The following is a 17403-nucleotide window of genomic DNA, read 5'->3' on the forward strand; positions in this document are numbered from 1 at the left end:
CTGTCCCTACGTTCGTAGACCCAGAACTGGAGGAAAGAGCTTCCCTGGCCCCAGTCCTCCTGAACTCTGTCGTTGGGTGGGGAGGGGCCTCTCCCTTCCCTTCCCTTTCCCTGCCTGTACCAGCTGTTTACCTCCCCTCTCCCCCCTACTGTCCACATGGCTGTATGTAAACCCACGTCCCTCCTCCCACATCCCTCCTTCGAGCCGAGAACAGTCCCTGAGGCACCACAGAAGCCCCTCTGTTGTGTGAGGAGAGAGGACACAGGGCCCTCCTGCGGGGCATTTGAGATTCACTCCATCCACCAGGGGACAGAGGGGCCTTCTCTGTCCCCTTGTACTCTCACTGGCTGCTCTTCTGCACACGTGTGTGCACAGCACCACACACTCAGGGACTCTCTCTCACACACACAGTCACAAATATACACAAAAGGAACACTTCTGATAGATAACCTCTTCCATACCCCTGCACAAACCCAAGCAGGGACGCTTACACCTCACCCTAGTAACTCCCCGGACCCACACCCCCTACACACACGCACACACGCACACACACACACACACTCACACACTGGCCAAGGACAAAGGCATAGAAGACATTCCTCCACAAGAGACAGACGCCTTCTCATGCATGGGGTTCATACACACCGCCATCTCTTCCTCCACACGTGCACAATTCCACACACGGACACACACAGATGCATCAGAAATGGGATGGTATCCATGCCAGTGTGGGGGGGACAGTCTCATGACACAGAAGGGCAGTTGGACACAGAGACGCTTTTACACAGAGGCACACAGTCCTTCACAGGCAGTTAGAGTTACCAACACAAAAGCAATTATGTACCCCAGAAATTCTCTGTCTCTTACACACATACACACACACACACACACACACACACACACACACTCCAGAATAACATCCCATTTGTGAATTCGCCTTACACAATACTCAACCTCGTGGTAGAATTATCAACAAAACTCACTTTTAATGATGGTGTTGACCTGAGGAATCTTGACAGAGGCTTGTGGCCTGAGGGGACCACCAGTGAAGAACTGGCCCAGGTCTTGGACCAAGAGGCTCCCAGAGAGAGCTGGCCTCTGAGTGGGAGGGGAGGCCAAGCCCTCTACTGCTTTGAGAAAGACTAGAAATCAGCCGGGGGGAAAGAAACGTGGTACAAAATACATTCAGAGCCCCCTGGCTGGGCCCTGGGGTGGCCCGAATCCTACAGATGAGGGGATCAGGGGGAGAACCACAGGCGATTCCTGGGCTCTTCTCTCTGCATGGCCAGGTTCCAAGGGGCGGAATGTATTAGTCGTATTCCTCTTAAAAAAATATATCTCTTTATACTCGCCTTCTCCATAGTCTCTTGGCTGTTTGGGAACGAGCATTTACCTGTACCCCAAGGCTTCAGAGGGGATGCTTGGGGTGGGGGCGGCTCCAGACAGAATATAAAGAGCTGTGACCTATGGCTTTTGTGTCTACATGGTGGGGCATGGTACAGGAGCACAGGTGAGGGCTGGGTGTGACGCCACTGGTCTCCAAGGTGGGGGAAGCAATGGGATCCCGGATCAATGCTTTCTACGATCCATGATCAGGGAGTCAGGTCCTCAGGAATCCTTTGGTTTGATGTCTCAGCATCAAGGGAGCAGCGTTTGTATGGGAATGAAGAGCCATCCCATTCCTTTCACTCCTTTCCAAGGGAAGCTGGCTCCATTGGGCTGTGACCAAGGGAAGGTAGTGGGGGTCTACTTTTGGGTTTGGTTCCACCTGATTTGGGGCACCCTTGCTCTCTCACCTAGACAGCAGAGGATCCATTGGTAGGGGTCCGAGGGCAGTGTGAGACCCATGTCGGAGCCCACAATGGAGAGATGGGTTACTGGGGCTCTCATTTTTTACTCCGATTCTGCACATGGTGTAATTGTTGGTGCTTTGAGGAACCCTGGGAAGTGGGGTCAAGCATCCCAAGGTCACCTCCTGGATACAGCAGGGGAAACAAAGGGCAGAATTCCAGCCCTGGAAGTGGACGGGCAACTGGATGGTTCCTCAGGAGCAGTGTGAGCTGGGGGTGGGCTCATGACGCCAGGGACCCCACATGGTGCTGACAATGAACCTACTGTGAGCACCAGCGCTTCCCCACCCCACACAGAATGCCAGCAACCTAAGGCCACAGAGAGACTTCCCAGCCAATCTTCCTTCACACAAGCGGCCTGCACCAACCTTGGTGCCAGCGCTTCCTGGGTGGGGCAGAGAAGGGGAGGCTACGAAAGCTCAGCCCAGGCGGGAAGGGCGTCTCAGGCTACTTTTTTACAGCAGTCCCTTCAGCTCCTGCATGGAGGTCCCCAACACTTGCGGTGAGGCACCCATGTTTCGGGGACACCCAGGAGCCCTCCCTCCCACAAGGGGAACCCAGAGTGGTGGGGGCGGGGACTTGGGAGACAGAAGAGGGTCCATGTGGCTGGAACTCCCCAAATCAGTTGCCTCTGCCATCTCCACAGGGGGCTGTAAGCAGGTGGGGCCAGCTGGACAATCTCTCCCCTTGAGCCTCCTTTGTCATGCAGGAAACTCACTGGAGGCCAACAGCAGCCAAGGGGGCTGTCCCCTACCAGAGGACAGGTGGGCAGGTGTCCCGGGGTCTCCAGTCTCCTGCGCGGTGCGCCTCCCAGCCGCGCCCCCAGCGCATCATCTGGGGTAGTAGTCGTCGGGCACGCCCGTGAGGTTCCTGCCTTTCAGGGCCGCGTCCACAACCTTGATGTAGGCGGAGATGGTCTTTTGCATGTCCGCCGTGTAGGGGTCGTACTCCAGCTTCCGGAGCCCCGAGCGCTTGAAGTTGCCGTCCTTCTGGCTCTCCACGCACAGCAGCCGGTCCTCCCGCACGGCCACCCCCAGCAGGCTGACCATCCGGCCCAGCTGGACGAAGAGGTCCTGCTTCAGGTCCTCAAAATGTACCACCAGCACCTTTTTGCCAAACTTGAGCCAGTCGAGCGTGTGCGTGGCCCACCACGGGGCATAGTTCCTCACAAACTCGGGCCACTCTGTGGAGAGGGGAGGGGCAGCAGAGTCAGAGGACGGAGGGCTCCAGGGACGCAGGTCAGAGGGCGCTGGCGGTGGCTGCAGGTATTCACAGCATCTCCAGATTCCTCCCACCTCGGGGCTGCGACTTCTGCCTGGAATAGTCTTAGCCCTTCCTTCTCTTTGGGGATAATAGTGACATCTGTTTGGTGCTCTACTACACCAAAGACAGACTAGTAACATACAGAAATGTATGTTACTAACGTTTTATATTTTACTATATACTTATACAGAGGGTGCCAAAAAATGTATACACATTTTAAGAAAGGAAAACACTGTATTAAAATTGTAATAGTCAACATATACCGATAATAAAAGGTGAATACAAAGCACGTGTATACATTTTTTGGCAGCCCTGGTATTGATATATAATACAGGAAACAGATTAATATAGCTATTAATTTACTTATTCCTCACAACAACTCTATGAGGCAGGTATTATTTTCTTCATATTTTGGAAGAGGAAAGTGAGGCACCGAGAGGTTAAGTAACTTGCTTAAGGTCACACAGCTAATAACTGGCAGGACCAGGATTTGAACCCACACAGTCTGGCTTCAAAGTCTGAGCTTTTCACTACCAAAGTATCCTGTGTAGTAATAGTTGTCCTGTGTAGTAGCAGTAGTATCTGCTTATAGGAAAATAATAGGGCCACTGTACAGAGTAAGTGGGTGAAGCGTATCAAGTTTTTAGCATGGTACCCTGTAGCCAGGAGGTGCTCAGTATACATTGGCTCTTATTACTGTGAGTATTCTGGTCTCAGGTAAAATGTTGTCTTTCCTGACTTCCCAGCCTCAGGCAGGTGCCTTCTCTGGACTTCACAGCCTCCACTGTACCCTCCACGTATGTTATCTGTCTCCCCAACATACTGTGGGGCTGTGCATAGTGAAGTCAGATTATTTCTATTGTCATCTTTCCACCTTTCTATTCTACTTTTCTTTCTTTGCTTTGTATTGGAGAATCGTGTACTATTTCTTTTTGTTGTTTGTTACCTCGCTATGGTGAAATGGCAGGAGGAATTGTCACCAAAATTGGGAGGGTGTGTTTGGGATCCTCTGACTTGAAAGACAGGCTACAATAGAATTTGGAGATTCCTCGGGGAGCCCTGGAGAGGAACTCCAAGAGACAGCTGGTCTCTTTGGAACTGGGCTGCTGGAACTCGACAGAAGCCTAAAAGCTGGGGTTACTGGGGGAGGGGGCTGGGAAGATGGTGGGGACAGAGAAAGAGATTCCAGCCTCAATTCTGAGCCTCAGCTGGAGAATTATAGGGCAGGCACACTGAAACCCTGAAGCCAGACCCACTGCTTTTCACGGGGACACCACCACCCGTACCCTCCAGAAGGTTTTGTTTATTGAACGAAGAGCTGTGTGTCACCCAAGCGAGGCTGGGAGCCCAGCTGGTTCTTAATAACTAAATCCCCATGCCTTGCTGGGTAATGGATACCCATGGTTTCATTTAATCCTAACGACCACCCTGAAAGGACTAGTGTGCACTTATCCCCAGTGAGGAAGCTGAGTCTCAGAGAGGTGAAGTGACTTGCCCAAGGCCACACAGCCAGGAAGCACTATCCTGGCCTGCCGGATTCCAGGTCCTGATCTTTCCCAGGCACCAGCAGCCTCACCCCACTTCTTCCCACTGCCTTACACCCAGCAGGGCCTCAATAAATGGTTGTTGAAGTAAATTGAAATTCCCAACTGCCACGTTGCAATGTGATAAAGGACTCCTCTTTCTTGGCAGAACACATCGAAATCTGTGGTGGGGCTCCTGCTCCCCCAGGGTCCCCCTGGAACACCATGGCTGCTTGGGAAATATTTATGCTGGTGACAAGGATATTTTTTATCCTTAAAATATATTATTTACAACGTATCTAGCTAATTGGGCCCATACTGCTATAATGGGTTAAGACCAGATGTATCTGGGTGATTAGAAAAAATTTAGCATGTGTACACGTATAGTCTATTTTATTATTTCTTTTTAGAATTTCTCCACTACTGAGTCACGTCACAGCATTCCTGGTGATTCAGGACAACTGCTCCTCCCATGGCAGATGCCCAGGTGAATGGATATAGTGCTCAGACACTCAGTGAAACACAGGTCTATCTGTACACTTCTAGGTCTGGCCCCTTCTGACCATCTCAAGTGGCAGCTGGAGGAGGACTGCAGGGTGGTCCTCAAAGAAAAGGAAGGACCCTTCTGCATGGTGGTCAGGGTCCCCCAGCTGGTACCCCTAGCCCTGGATGCAGGTGGGATGGAGATGACATGGCATCCTGTTGACTGCAAACCTCCCTGGGATGGGAACGTACGTTGCCTGAGCACCTACTGTGTGTCAGGGCTGTGTTGGACACTTTGCGTGCATTATCTCATGCAGTGCCCGCAAGAAGACTGGCGAGTAGGAATTATTAGCCCCACTTTATACACAGGGGTAAAGGAGGATCAGTGACATGAAGCCACTTGCTGAAGGTCACACAGTGGGCATCCAAAGCAGGATTAGAACCCGTCTATCCCAGACCGAGCCAGGCTCCCACCCTCCTAGCAAACCCTTTGAGAGCTCCTGATCCGATCAGCTCAGGCACTCTTCTCGCTCCAGATCCCACTCTACCACTGCTCACATCGTCTTCGGGTGTTGTCTAAAACCCGGGGTCTGTTCACAGATGGCTTTGGAGTCCGACTGCCAGTGTTTGAAACTCAGCTCCCTCTCTACATTTGCTGGGTGACCTTCGGGACATTAGTCGATCTCCTTGAGTCTCAGTTACCCTTCTGCAAAATGGTGACTATGCGAAGAACTGCACCCTAGAGGCTGTGCAGATGGAATGGAACCAGATTTGCCAAGACCCTGGCACAGGGCCTTGGATACAGGAGGCGCTTGATAAATGCTGGCTCCAGTTACACTTCTTCTGGCTGTTGGCCCCCCGGCATCTCCGGGATGTCCTGCAGGCCCCGTCATGTTGGTCAGAGCTTCCCTCCAACACCATATTTGATACCCAGGATGTTTCAGCAGCAGATGTTCCTGCTCCCACCAGCCAGATTCCCCACTTGCTCCTCAATTACTTCATTGGAAAGGAGAAGAATAAAAATGAAACACAAAAGCCCTCGATTAGCTCAGGATTTCCGGGAATTGATTGCTGCCTTCAAATTGGGTGATAAAGGCAGCTGAGCTGAGGACCACCGGTAACTGGGGCTGGTTCCACCGGAACTGTCACCCACGTGGGCTTGGCAGGGCACGGGCTGGCCACTCTTCGCTCCATCTTCCTGCCCATGGGAGGAACTGGGGTCTGATTAATAGCTTCCCTGTACTTAATTCCCCACGGAATCACTAAACATAGTCTCTGTTTCATTAAACAGATCCAGGACAATTCACCTTGTGTAATCATATCACATAAAACTTTGCTTTGGATGCACTCCAGGGAGATTGTAAAATTAACGTTATGGAACAAAAAGTCGGGGTGGGGGTGGGCATTGCAGGAGCCTCGACCCACCTATAGCTGGGAGAGAACAGGGCAGGGTGGGTAGACACGCTCAACAGCGGGTGACCTCTGCTCTGGTGGTGGGGGGCGACCCTTACATTCTAGATTGAGGGCTTCCAAAAGCAATTCTCAAACTTTCAAGTGCACACAGAGCTTCTGGGGGAATCTTGCTAAAATGCTAATTATGATCCAGTAGAGCCTGGAGGTGTGAGGGCCTGAGATTTGCTTTTCTAGAACTCTCCCTGATGAAGCCCATGCTGCCGGTCTACAGGCCACACCTGGAACAGCAAGGATTTGAACGAGTGGTTCTATTATAAAACTGGAGGGTGCGTCGGAAATACCTGGAAGGATTGCTAAAATACAGACTGCAGGGCCCCCTCCTAGAGTTGCTGAGTCATCAGGTCTGGGTGGAGCCTGAGAATTTGCATTTCCTACCAGTTCCCAAATGGTATTGACATTGCTGGTGCAGGGGCCTGTCAAGTGGGGTGTCATGCGGGGTCTCCTGTCCTGCTCCCCATAAGAACATAAGAACGCAGGACATGGTGAGGCCAAAAAGGAACATCCACAGAGCCATAGATAGGGGAGTCACACCACTATAGTCTCGCTGGCGGCTGGGTTGGAGACACAGGAAGCAGGAGCCACATGATCCGCAACCCGCCGTCCACTTGTCTCTGCCAACCGACCCCACTTGCTAACTGCAATCCGCTCTTGCCAGCTCAGCCACCATCTTCTTGCTAGCCCCCATTTGCTGCTAGTGTCGCCGCGGCAGTTATATTAGTGGCCAATGGCTCACTGGTTACAGCTAACAGCCCACTAGCCACAGCTGATGGCCATCCAATCACAGTTGATAGCCATTTACTACCTGAGCCAGCACCTTTCCACGTGAGGCTGAGAGCTTGGAAACTTCACTCCTGGCTCTGTCCCCACAGGGCCCTACAGCAAAGGTCTCATTCTTAAGTGCCTACGGGATCCAGATGTTAACAAAATGAGAGGAACGGGCTGGGTGGGGACGGTGGGACTTGGGTTCTTTGGGGAAGGCTCTCATCCAGAGCACTTGAAGACTTGGGTCAGCCTGGGAGGGGGCACCCCCCATCCGAGACTAATGTGGGGACCCCCACTATGACATGCTTATGCTGGAACCCCCCTGCCCCCATTCCCTGCAGCCTCTTGGCTCAGCCTGTTCTGGCGCCTCCCTTATCTTTGGTTTTAAAGCTCCCAGCTGTCTTGAAGAAGGAAAAAGAGGTAAGGCAGCTCCCGGGAATTAAAACTGTCTGAACATGAGACAAGGGGCTATGCCAGGAGAGGAGAACCTCTGAATGGATGCATCAGAAAGTCAGCAACACCCCCAGGTAAGAGAGAATTGCTAATGCCTGGGTTTGCATCCCAGCTGTATCTATACCTGGGGCTTTAGCCATGGGACTTGCTCCCTTCCTGGGATGGTTTCCTCACCTGGGAAATGGAATGGTAGGATGGTTATGGCCACCTTCCTTACCTCCTTGGGAATTGGAAGGTTTCAATGAGATAATGAGGGCTAAATGTCTGGTCCCCCATGAACTTCCTGAGTCCCCTCACTTTTCACATGGGCAGCAGGATGCCTGGGAAGTGGAGAACTGGGTTCTAGTCCTGCCACTATGTGCCCAAGTGACCCTGCCTCTTTCGGGGCCTGTTTCCCCATTAATAAACAGAATGAATCAGGGGTTCTCAGTCCTGTGTGTACACCGGAAGCAGCGGGGAGCTTTAAAAAATACTGCTGCCCAGGCTCCACTCCAGTAATGGTCCAGGGTATGGCCTGGGTGCTGGGATTTTCCCATACTGCTCTGGGGACTCTGATGTGCAGCCGGGCAGCGGACCACTGGGTTCAGTCATCTCCCAGGTCCCTTCCAGCTCGACAAGCCGAGTCTCTCCTCCCAGGACTGGCTCTTGCCATTTGCTTTTGCAGAACTTCTCTGCCTGCCCCTGACTAGCGTTCACTGTCAGTTGATCTACAAATAAATAATTCAGAGGCCTGTTTATTCCTGGGAACAAGGGAACAAATGTCACCACCTGTCCAACTTCCACTTCCTCAGACAGGGGCAGCCAGGCAGTGGAAGGACAGATGGGCCTCCTTGAGTGAAAGGAAACCAGAGCACAGTTGGCCAGGCAGGCCCAAGAATTTGAATCAATGACATCAGTGTTGAGGGTGTGACTGGTGTGTCGCCGAATTCACATCGTCCTGCCATGCTCAGGTCCTCTCTGGGGAGGGGCTGGAGCTTTGGAGTAGCTGGGAGCCAGGGGGACGGTTGGAAGGAGCAGGAAGGACCCCTGGGCTTGAGGCTGGATGAGGTGGAAGGAGCTCACGTTTACAGAGCACCTACTGGGTGTCAGAGGCCCTGGGCTGGGGGATTCATATCCATTGACATTTCACCTACTCCATTATCATGGGTTTGCACAGTGGTTAAGGACATGGGCTCTGGAGCCAGACTGGCTGGGTTCAAAACCCAGCTCTATCACTTTCTAGAAAAGGTCCTTCACCTCCCTGAACTTAGCTTGTCCCATCAACTTAGCTTGTCTCGTCTATTTAAAAAATGCGTTAATTTGGGGATTTAAAATACTCATGGGTGTTTCTTGTGATGGTGATAATTGACATGGGCTTTTACGACCTAGGGGGCTTAAAGGTACCCAAGATGGCAGATGGGTCAGATTCCAAAGTTTCTCACCACGACCCTGGGCTGCCACCCTGCCTTGAGACATTCACTCACACAGCAGTTATCTATCAATAAGTGTCAGAGTTGAATCTCAAACCCAGGTCATCTTAATGAAGTTCAGTGCTCGGGGGCCATCACTGTCACTTCCCAGCTGTGTGACCTGGGGCAAGTCACTTAACTTCTCTGAGCCTCCCAACCCACAGTTGTTGAGAGTTTTGATTAAAATTATGCTCTGTGAAGTGATCATTTGGGACCTCACAGGTGCCCTCAGGGCCACTCAGCTTCTGACCTGGGGCTGGGCTGGAGTCAGGTCTCCTGACTCCCTCCCAGGAAAGGGCTCTTGAACCTGCTGCAATCAATCCCACAGGAGGGTCTCCATTTCCATAATGAATCACAGCTACTGACTTTAAAGGGTTAAACCTTTAGAGCCCCACCCCAGTCATTATCCCCGACTTTATAGATGGGACAATCTAAGTCCTGGGAGGTAAAGGTGCTTTTCCTGGAAGTGGTAGAGCCGGGGTTTGAACCCACATAGCCTTGCTGTAGGGCCCGTGTTCGTTACCACTGTGCTACCACAACAGCCCAGCTCACAGAGGCTGATGCTGGGATGTGGGAAGCGCACCTCCTTGGCTATCAGCTGGTAAACTGGAGCCTCACACACACGCCTGCAAGGAAGCGCCCCTGAATTCCTGGAAGACAGCTCTGGGCACCGCCCTCTGCCCCGCCCCCTCCCCGCCCCTCCCCAGCAGTACCTTTGCCCTTCCAGTGCGCATGTGCAGCAAAGCCGATGTGGCCACCATATTTCCGGTTGAACTCCGCCATGAGGGCCTTGTAGGGGTTACGGATGAGCAGGATGGCCGCGTCGAAGGCCTCGATCTCCTTCTGGCCGCTCTCGTGTGTCTTGATGCAGATGGTCCTCCCGCTGCGCCAATGGTCCCGCTCACCTTTAAACCCTTCCCACAGCCAAGGGGGTGGGGAACATGGCAGGTAAATTGGGGGAGGCAAGAGGTCCACCACACCCCCTTCTGAGCCACTTCAGGAGTCCTCATATGTTCACTCGCCAACTCCTTCATTTACTCACATATTTACTGAGCACCTACTATGTGCCAGGCACTGTGCTGGGAGCTGGGGATAAACTGATTTGCATAAAGTTCCATGGTTCTTACTGTTTTTGAGAATCAGATTATTCAAGTAGTGACACAAATGAATGTAAGGTCACTGCCATGATTAGCGCTACAGAAAAGAAGCATTCGTGCTTGGGTTCCATGAGAGGGGCCTGACAGTGACATGTTGGATGATGCATGATTGATTCCTCTTGGGTGGAGTCTACATCCCCCCCACTGATGTTGGGCATGGCCATGTGACTTGCTTTGACCAGTGGAATGAGGGTGGAGGTGGGTCTTTGCCAAAGTCTCAAGTTACATCACATGTTTCTGTTCACTCTTGTGTGCTTCTGCAAACACAGTGAGGACGCCCTGGAGGGCTGTTGGTCCCAGATGGTGAGAGACATGAAATTGATGTGGATTCAACCTGGAGTCTGGAGCTGAGCAGCCTAGCCAAGATCACTGCCCTAGTCAGGTGGCATCCAGGAAGGTTTTCTGGGGGGAAGAAGTGCTTAAACTGAGAACTGCAGGATGAGGAGGCATTTACTAGCCCAAGGGAGAAGCGAGAGGTGGTGGGAACAGCAGGTGCAAAGGCCCTGTGGTCAGTGGGAAGAGACGTGTCACCTCGGAGTGACTGCTAAGTGAGAGCAGAGAGCAAACAGGGAGTGGGAGGCTGCGAGGGTTGTGTGTAGGGGATGTGATGAGGCGTTCACTCCTAGACAGGAAAGAATGGGCAGCCCCTGAAAGGATTTAAGCAAAAGGGAGGACGGACACGATCAGGTTTTCATTTCAAACGCTGAGGAACAGACACGTTCTGAGGAGCTGGAGAGTAGGGGAACGCTTCAATTGCACCAAGTCTGTGCTGGACACTGGTCTGAGCCCTTTACATATATTAGGCAACTCAATTCTCTCAACAATCCTATGAGGAATTTTAAAGAGAAGGAAACTGAGGCATAGAAAGATCAACAAACTTGCCCAAGTTACAGAACTAGTGAGAGGCAGAGCTGAGATTCAAACCCAAGCCATCCAGGCACTCAAGACTGTGTTCTTCACCATCAAAGCCTCTCACTCTCGTGAAAGCTAAGGCATTTGTATGGTATCTTTTCAAGGCAAGTAGAAATATTATTGCACTAGTCTTTCAAGAATACTGACTTTGTTCTCAACTCAATGAGTGATCCTGGACATCATGTCATCTCTTTGGACTTCAGTTTCCTCATCTGTAAAATGGAACCATTCAGCTTCTCCTTCACAGGGCTGATGTGAGAAATCAGTGAGGCACACGGTAAGATTTTAATAAATGGCAGCTAGTGTGGAACAAGTCTCGAGGTGAAATCTTGGGCTGAGACTTCATGCTGCCTCATCAAATCTGGAGTAGGTTCTTCCTTCCTTGCCCACTCACAAGAGTTTCAAAGGCTTTGTGCTCTGGCTTTTAATGTGGATTAAGGTGAGGTTAGCATGGTACCTCCTCCTGTTCCTGGAGATCAGGGTTCAGAGAGGTGCAGCCCTCTGTGCAGGGCCACAGGGCAGAAGAGCCAGGAATGGAGTGTGATTTCCTGAGTCAAATTTTATCCTGGGACTTGCCAAGCTGTAATAAGTTGCAAGGATTAGCCTAGTCTTGCAAATTAACACTGGCCCGTATCCATGAGAGAATATTAACCTACAATCTTTGAGGCCCGTAGGAAGCACAGTATCGTGGGATAAATTGCTGGGGGAAAATTGCTTCCTGAGGGCAAAGAGGAGTGGGCTATGGGAGCTTGAAAGAGAGCTTGGGACATAAATGTTTACCCACAAGGCAGCACCGGAAAAAATTTCATGTCATGTGGTCATGCATTCCATTGGTGGAGCTCTTCATGACATACACAAAGGACTTCCCATCTATGATTTCATTTTATCTTCACCGAAATCCATTTCACTATGAGCACAGCAAAGTAAAACATAGGGAGGGTACACACAAGAACGCATGCAGATTCTCAGAGAAGGAAAATAGATGCATGCCAGATTAGTCAAACTAGTTTAAATTGGTTCCATGCACTGTGAGAATCACTTCTCTTTGTTCCACGATGGGGTCACTCTAGCACAGCATTTCTCAAGAGAAAAACAGAAAAACTGAACACCGGGAGAGATCTGCTCCAGATTCTAGATTTTGGTTGCCTGGGGAGTTAGTCAAAGGGAGCACTGGAAATGTAGGGAGGTAAGGAAAATTCCAGTCAGCAGACTGTCTCCCAGGGAGAGAAGAGTCCCATGTCTGGAAAGCAGGCTTTGCGAAGCTACATGGAATGAGCTTGCCTGAGAAACAACAGATGGTTGCTCAACTGTCCCCTAAACACCCCTCTAGGTAACTGCAGCGGAATCAGGGATGCAAACTTGGGGCTGGAGCGGAATTGCTGAACCCTACCACCAGGGGGCTCCCATCTCCACTTTTCTCTGACACAGGACCCATCACCTCCTTTACGTAAATGTGGAATATTTAAATCATTACTTTGAAGGGTCACAAAGACACAGCTTATCTGGGGCACCCACATAACCCCCAAACTCTAGGGACTAGACAATTCTCCTAGGATTTGGAGAAATGACCTTGCAGGTTTAGGCCACAGGAAGAACAAGACAGGTTTTCTCCTTCTCTTCTCCCCACCCCCCAATATTATAGTTGCCTATGCATTTTGCAGTTAGGGAAACTGAGGCACAGAGAAGGGCAGTGGCAAAGACTCCACATCTCTGAATGCCCTGGAGTTTACTGGGCAGGAAAGGCCCACTCCTGGCTTTGGACCTGGGCATGCTGGGCGCTGGTGGTCTTCCAGGAACAGTGGGGTTTGTTTTGAGGCAGTCCTCAGAGAGTCTTGTCCCGTGTCAGCTGAGAGGCTGCCTCACTTATCCCCTGCCCCATCTGTAGGCATCTGGCAGCTAAGAAGGGCCCTGCCCAACTCTGGGCTGTTGTCCCAGTCCCTTCCTATTCAGAGATCCGGCTTCTGAGACCTGACAGGCCAGAGCTTGAGCCTGGACTCAGGGCTGTGGAGTCCCCAAGATGCGGAGGGGGACAGAGAAGGGATACAAAGCCCAGGGAGAGGGGGAGAGGGAAGCGAAGGACAGAAACAGAGAGATGTCTGGAGAGACGGATGGTTGAGACAAAGCGAGGGAGTAGAAGGGGAGAGAGAAACAGACACAGAAACAAAATAAGGAGCCAGGACAGAGACACAAAGATAGAAGGAAATAGAGGGAGACAGAGGTACGTGTAACAAGACAGAGAGACACAGAGAAGGGGGTGGAGGAAGAGGAGGGAGAGAGAGAGAGAGACAGACAGTCACAGAGAAAACCATGCTTTGCACACGGCCAAACTGCCTCGGTCAGTCAGGGAAGAGAAAGCAAAACTCAAGTGGGACAGACACCTGGATTCTGGGAGGGAAGGGTTCTTTCGTTCGTTCATTCCTTCATTCAATTCCCTCCCTCTTTTACTCACCAGCCCTTTGGTGGGGTGGGTCTTTTGCCAGAATGAAGTAAGAAAAGGTTGCAGAGAAAGTGCAGGAAGAGGAGGATGTGAGCAGCCCTGCAGACCGAGAGGGCCCTGAGGGTCACCCCAAGGACACATGCTTGTAACAGAGGAGGGAATGGAGGTCTCAAGTAGAAGGGGGACATGACCCCAGTTCTCCGGCTAGTTGGTAGCAGAGATGAGGGAGGAAACTCTAAGGGGCTTATGTAAATCAGCAAGAATCGCTGGAGAATCCGCTCGTACAGAACCCCCCTCAAGCCCTTCACGGAGGCCCCCTCACCTCGAATCAACCACCTCCTAAGTGCCCCTCCCCACTGTCCCCTCGTCCCCACCATGTTGTTTCCCTAGATGATGCTGGAGGCTAAATGTCCCCTATCCTACCCCTGTGGCCAGACGGGTTATTTCACACCACTTTTCTGCTTAAAATTCTCTATACCCCTCCCCCGGCCCCCGCCCACCCACTGCCCCCAGCATAATGTGCACAGCTCTCAGGAGAGCTTTCCAGGGGCTTTGCCTTGTCCAGCCCTGGCTGCCCCTCCTGCCTCCTGCCCCAGCCCCCACCCCCTTCACTGCACAATATCGCCAAGCTACTGCCCTTCACCCATCGTGCTGTGTTACTCCCCCTCTCCTTGCCTGGGACTCCCTCCTGTCCTTTTGGGTAAGTCCTACCCACCTGCTGTGCACACACCCCAAGACTGAGTTACAAAATATATAAATCACCTGTCACAGCGCTGGGCCCATCACAGATTCAATAAATGCCCGCGATTATTAGTATTATTAACAGTGACATGAATACAGGAATAATAATAATGGCCGTGACGCTGGAGTGCCCTGGGTCCAAGGAAGATAAAGGAGAAGGATACCTAAGTCCGCCGGAGACTTTGCAAAGGGGGCCATGAGCTGCGGTTGCGGGAACAGGTTCCAGGCAGATGAGTGAGAATTAGGGTGGGGGCAGGGCTGATGTCCCAGGGAGAGGAGACAGCAGGTGCCAATGTCTGGTGTGTTTTTCATCTGCAGATTGCTTATTATGCCCAGAGTCTGATGCATGAACGGGGCAGAACTGCAGCCCAGTGGGGGCAAATCACCCCTCCCTCTGGCACCACCTCCCGCTTCCCCCAGGCTCCAGGACCCATCGGTTTGAGGATTTCATTAAGTTAAGCATCTCTCAGCGGCAAAGGTGATGGCAGAGGGACTTCGGGGTCGGCCAGACTGACTGAAGCTACTGGGGGCAGGCATCCCTCTTTGCCAGCCCCCCACTGTCAGTCCTGAACTCCCAGGGAGAGCTCATTGTTTCCTGCCAGGGTTCAGGCCACAGGAAGTATTTTTAAGCCCCTAGTCAAAAGCCAGCTCCACTCAAAGCTTCAGGCGCCTGTGACCTGCCCACAAACCTCTGCCTTTTCTGTGGGACTTAAGGAAACATTACACAGCCTGAGCCAGGGGAATGGCCAGGGAGGGTGGATACTTGCTTTTTCTCTTCCTTTCTCTTCTTTCCTTCTTCCCTTTCTCCTTCCCTCCCTCCCTCCCTTTCTTGTTAAAATTTTAGTAAACAGCTCACTTGATTCATTATTGACTCTTGATATTCCCCAAGACTTGAGTATTAAAAATATAGAACAAAGACCAATTTTTTGAATGTTGTGGGTCTGGAAGTGAGAATACCGGGTTCCTAGTCTAGGGCCAGGGGTCTCATTTTGACTTTGCACCAGAGTCACTTTGGGGTGATCACGTGGGAGCTTTGAAAACACACCGATGCGCTGACCACTCCCAAGAGTCTGATGGAAACAGTCTCCGTGCAGCCTGGGCATCAGGACGTCAAAATCTCCCCGGTGATTCTAATGTGTAGGGACACATCATAGAGACTGACCCCCTTGGACTTTGACAGAAGAGTTGCCTGTCCTGGTTACATGTCATTTGAAAAATCATGTATATTTTATAACACAGAATCACACATTATCTTACTATATTTTTTCAAAATCTCTGTAACTTCTCTAATTTCTATAATATGACATCCCCATATTATAGATGAGGAAACTGAAGCTCAGAGAGGTGAAGAATCTTGCCTAAGTTTCCACAGCTGATAAGTAACGGAGTTCAGATTGAAAATCCGATCTGATAGCCCCCTGAGATTCCCTGTCTGAAGTTAGGGGGTTGCGTTAGGTGAGAGATGTTAAAGACCTGGCATGTAGGCTACCATCCCCCTTCTACATCCGCCACTGGCATCACTACTATACTAGATTAAGACACTTTGTTTCTGAGGGAGAACAGAACCTCAGAATCCTTCTTAACACATTATCCTGAGGACGGAAAAGGGGACACAGGTTAAACCTGACAAGCTCAGGAGACTGAAAATAACCACATAAGATGGCGTGAGCATAAATGTCATAACTAAGTGGGCCGTGGCGGGAAGTCACATCGTTAGCTTCCTTCATAAAGTTAATCTGTGCCTTTCAGTGGGCCTGTCTGTTGTCGTTTTGCACCTAAGATGACATCCTTGGAATGTCAGTCATCCCTTTTTCTGGACCAGAGCAGGAAAGTCCAGAATCCCTCATTATTCTTGTCCCTTGATTACCATCTCTGTGTGAACTATTAACTATCCTGTAACCTCCTATGTGAAAGAAGTACCTGTTTCTCCAGTTTACTTTTATCCAATCCCAGAGACTTCCCCGCTTTGCCTTCTCCCACCCCCTTAATCTATCACCAAGGATTTCATGTAACCCTCCTCCTCTGATTCTCTGTATAAAATAAGCTGCAAACTGCCATTTCGCAGAGCATTTTTTCAATCCGTTGTGATTTTGCTTCCCGGCAATTGTCGTCAGTTAGGCTCAAATAAACTCTTACATGTTTTCTCTTAGGCTGGATGTTTTTCGTCGACAAGCCTAAAGCAAGGATTCATTGGAACTGACACACGCAATGAAACTACTTTGGATCCCTGAACTAAATGATCCTTAAGGACTCTTTTATGTGTGACATTCTAGGTTTCCATGAGTAGGGTGGCAGCAGCCACAGCCAGGAAGGTTAGACTGCAGACCAGACACAGGATGCTTTCTGAGCCTGCTTTCCCCAGCCACTGCCCCAGGACATGCTAGGGACATTCTACAATGTGACTGGGCTCCTCCCATAAAGCCAGCACAGCGTAGGTGAAGAGCAGAAATACTGTTGACAGCCAGGCCTGGGTTCAAATCCTGGTATAAACATGCAAAACCCTCAGCTAGGAGCCTCGTACATAAGAGACGCTCCACAAATGATTGCCTAATTCAAAACTGAAAACGAATAAATATGCAAAACGTCAGGACTCTAAGGTGGACCCTATACCCCACCACTTGCCAACTCCATCCTTTGACCCGTTCCTTTTCACCTTTCTTGGCTTTTCTCCCTTACTCTCCGTCTCCCGCCTGCTTTTCACCCTCAGACAGATATAGCCCGTGGCTCTCCCTGAGCTGGGGTTCGGGGATGCTCTTTGTCAACACCTGCTCCTGGCCAGTGCCTGGCATCCAGACCATAGAATTCACAGCCTACATTTATGAACACTTACTAGGTATTAAGCATGTTACATATACCAACTCATTAACCTTCACAACAACCTCACCAGGTACATACTGTTAT

General features: G+C 50.9%; 1 protein-coding gene across 2 annotated transcripts in view; it reads right to left on the reverse strand.

The window, feature by feature from the left end:
* Positions 1–961: 961 nt before the first annotated feature.
* WSCD2 (WSC domain containing 2) overlaps positions 962–17403 on the reverse strand; it is a 103080-nt gene continuing 86638 nt past the window's right edge. For both annotated transcript variants that reach the window (XM_033097482.1, XM_033097483.1), the window contains exons 8-9: positions 9969–10169; positions 962–3033 (exon numbers count right to left, since the gene is read on the reverse strand). In XM_033097482.1, the coding sequence (XP_032953373.1) occupies positions 2681–3033; positions 9969–10169 (554 nt within the window). In that variant the 3' untranslated portion in view covers positions 962–2680. The remainder of the gene's footprint in view (positions 3034–9968; positions 10170–17403) is intronic.

Source organism: Rhinolophus ferrumequinum, chromosome 25, assembly GCF_004115265.2.
Source record: "Rhinolophus ferrumequinum isolate MPI-CBG mRhiFer1 chromosome 25, mRhiFer1_v1.p, whole genome shotgun sequence".
Classification (NCBI taxonomy): domain Eukaryota; kingdom Metazoa; phylum Chordata; class Mammalia; order Chiroptera; family Rhinolophidae; genus Rhinolophus; species Rhinolophus ferrumequinum.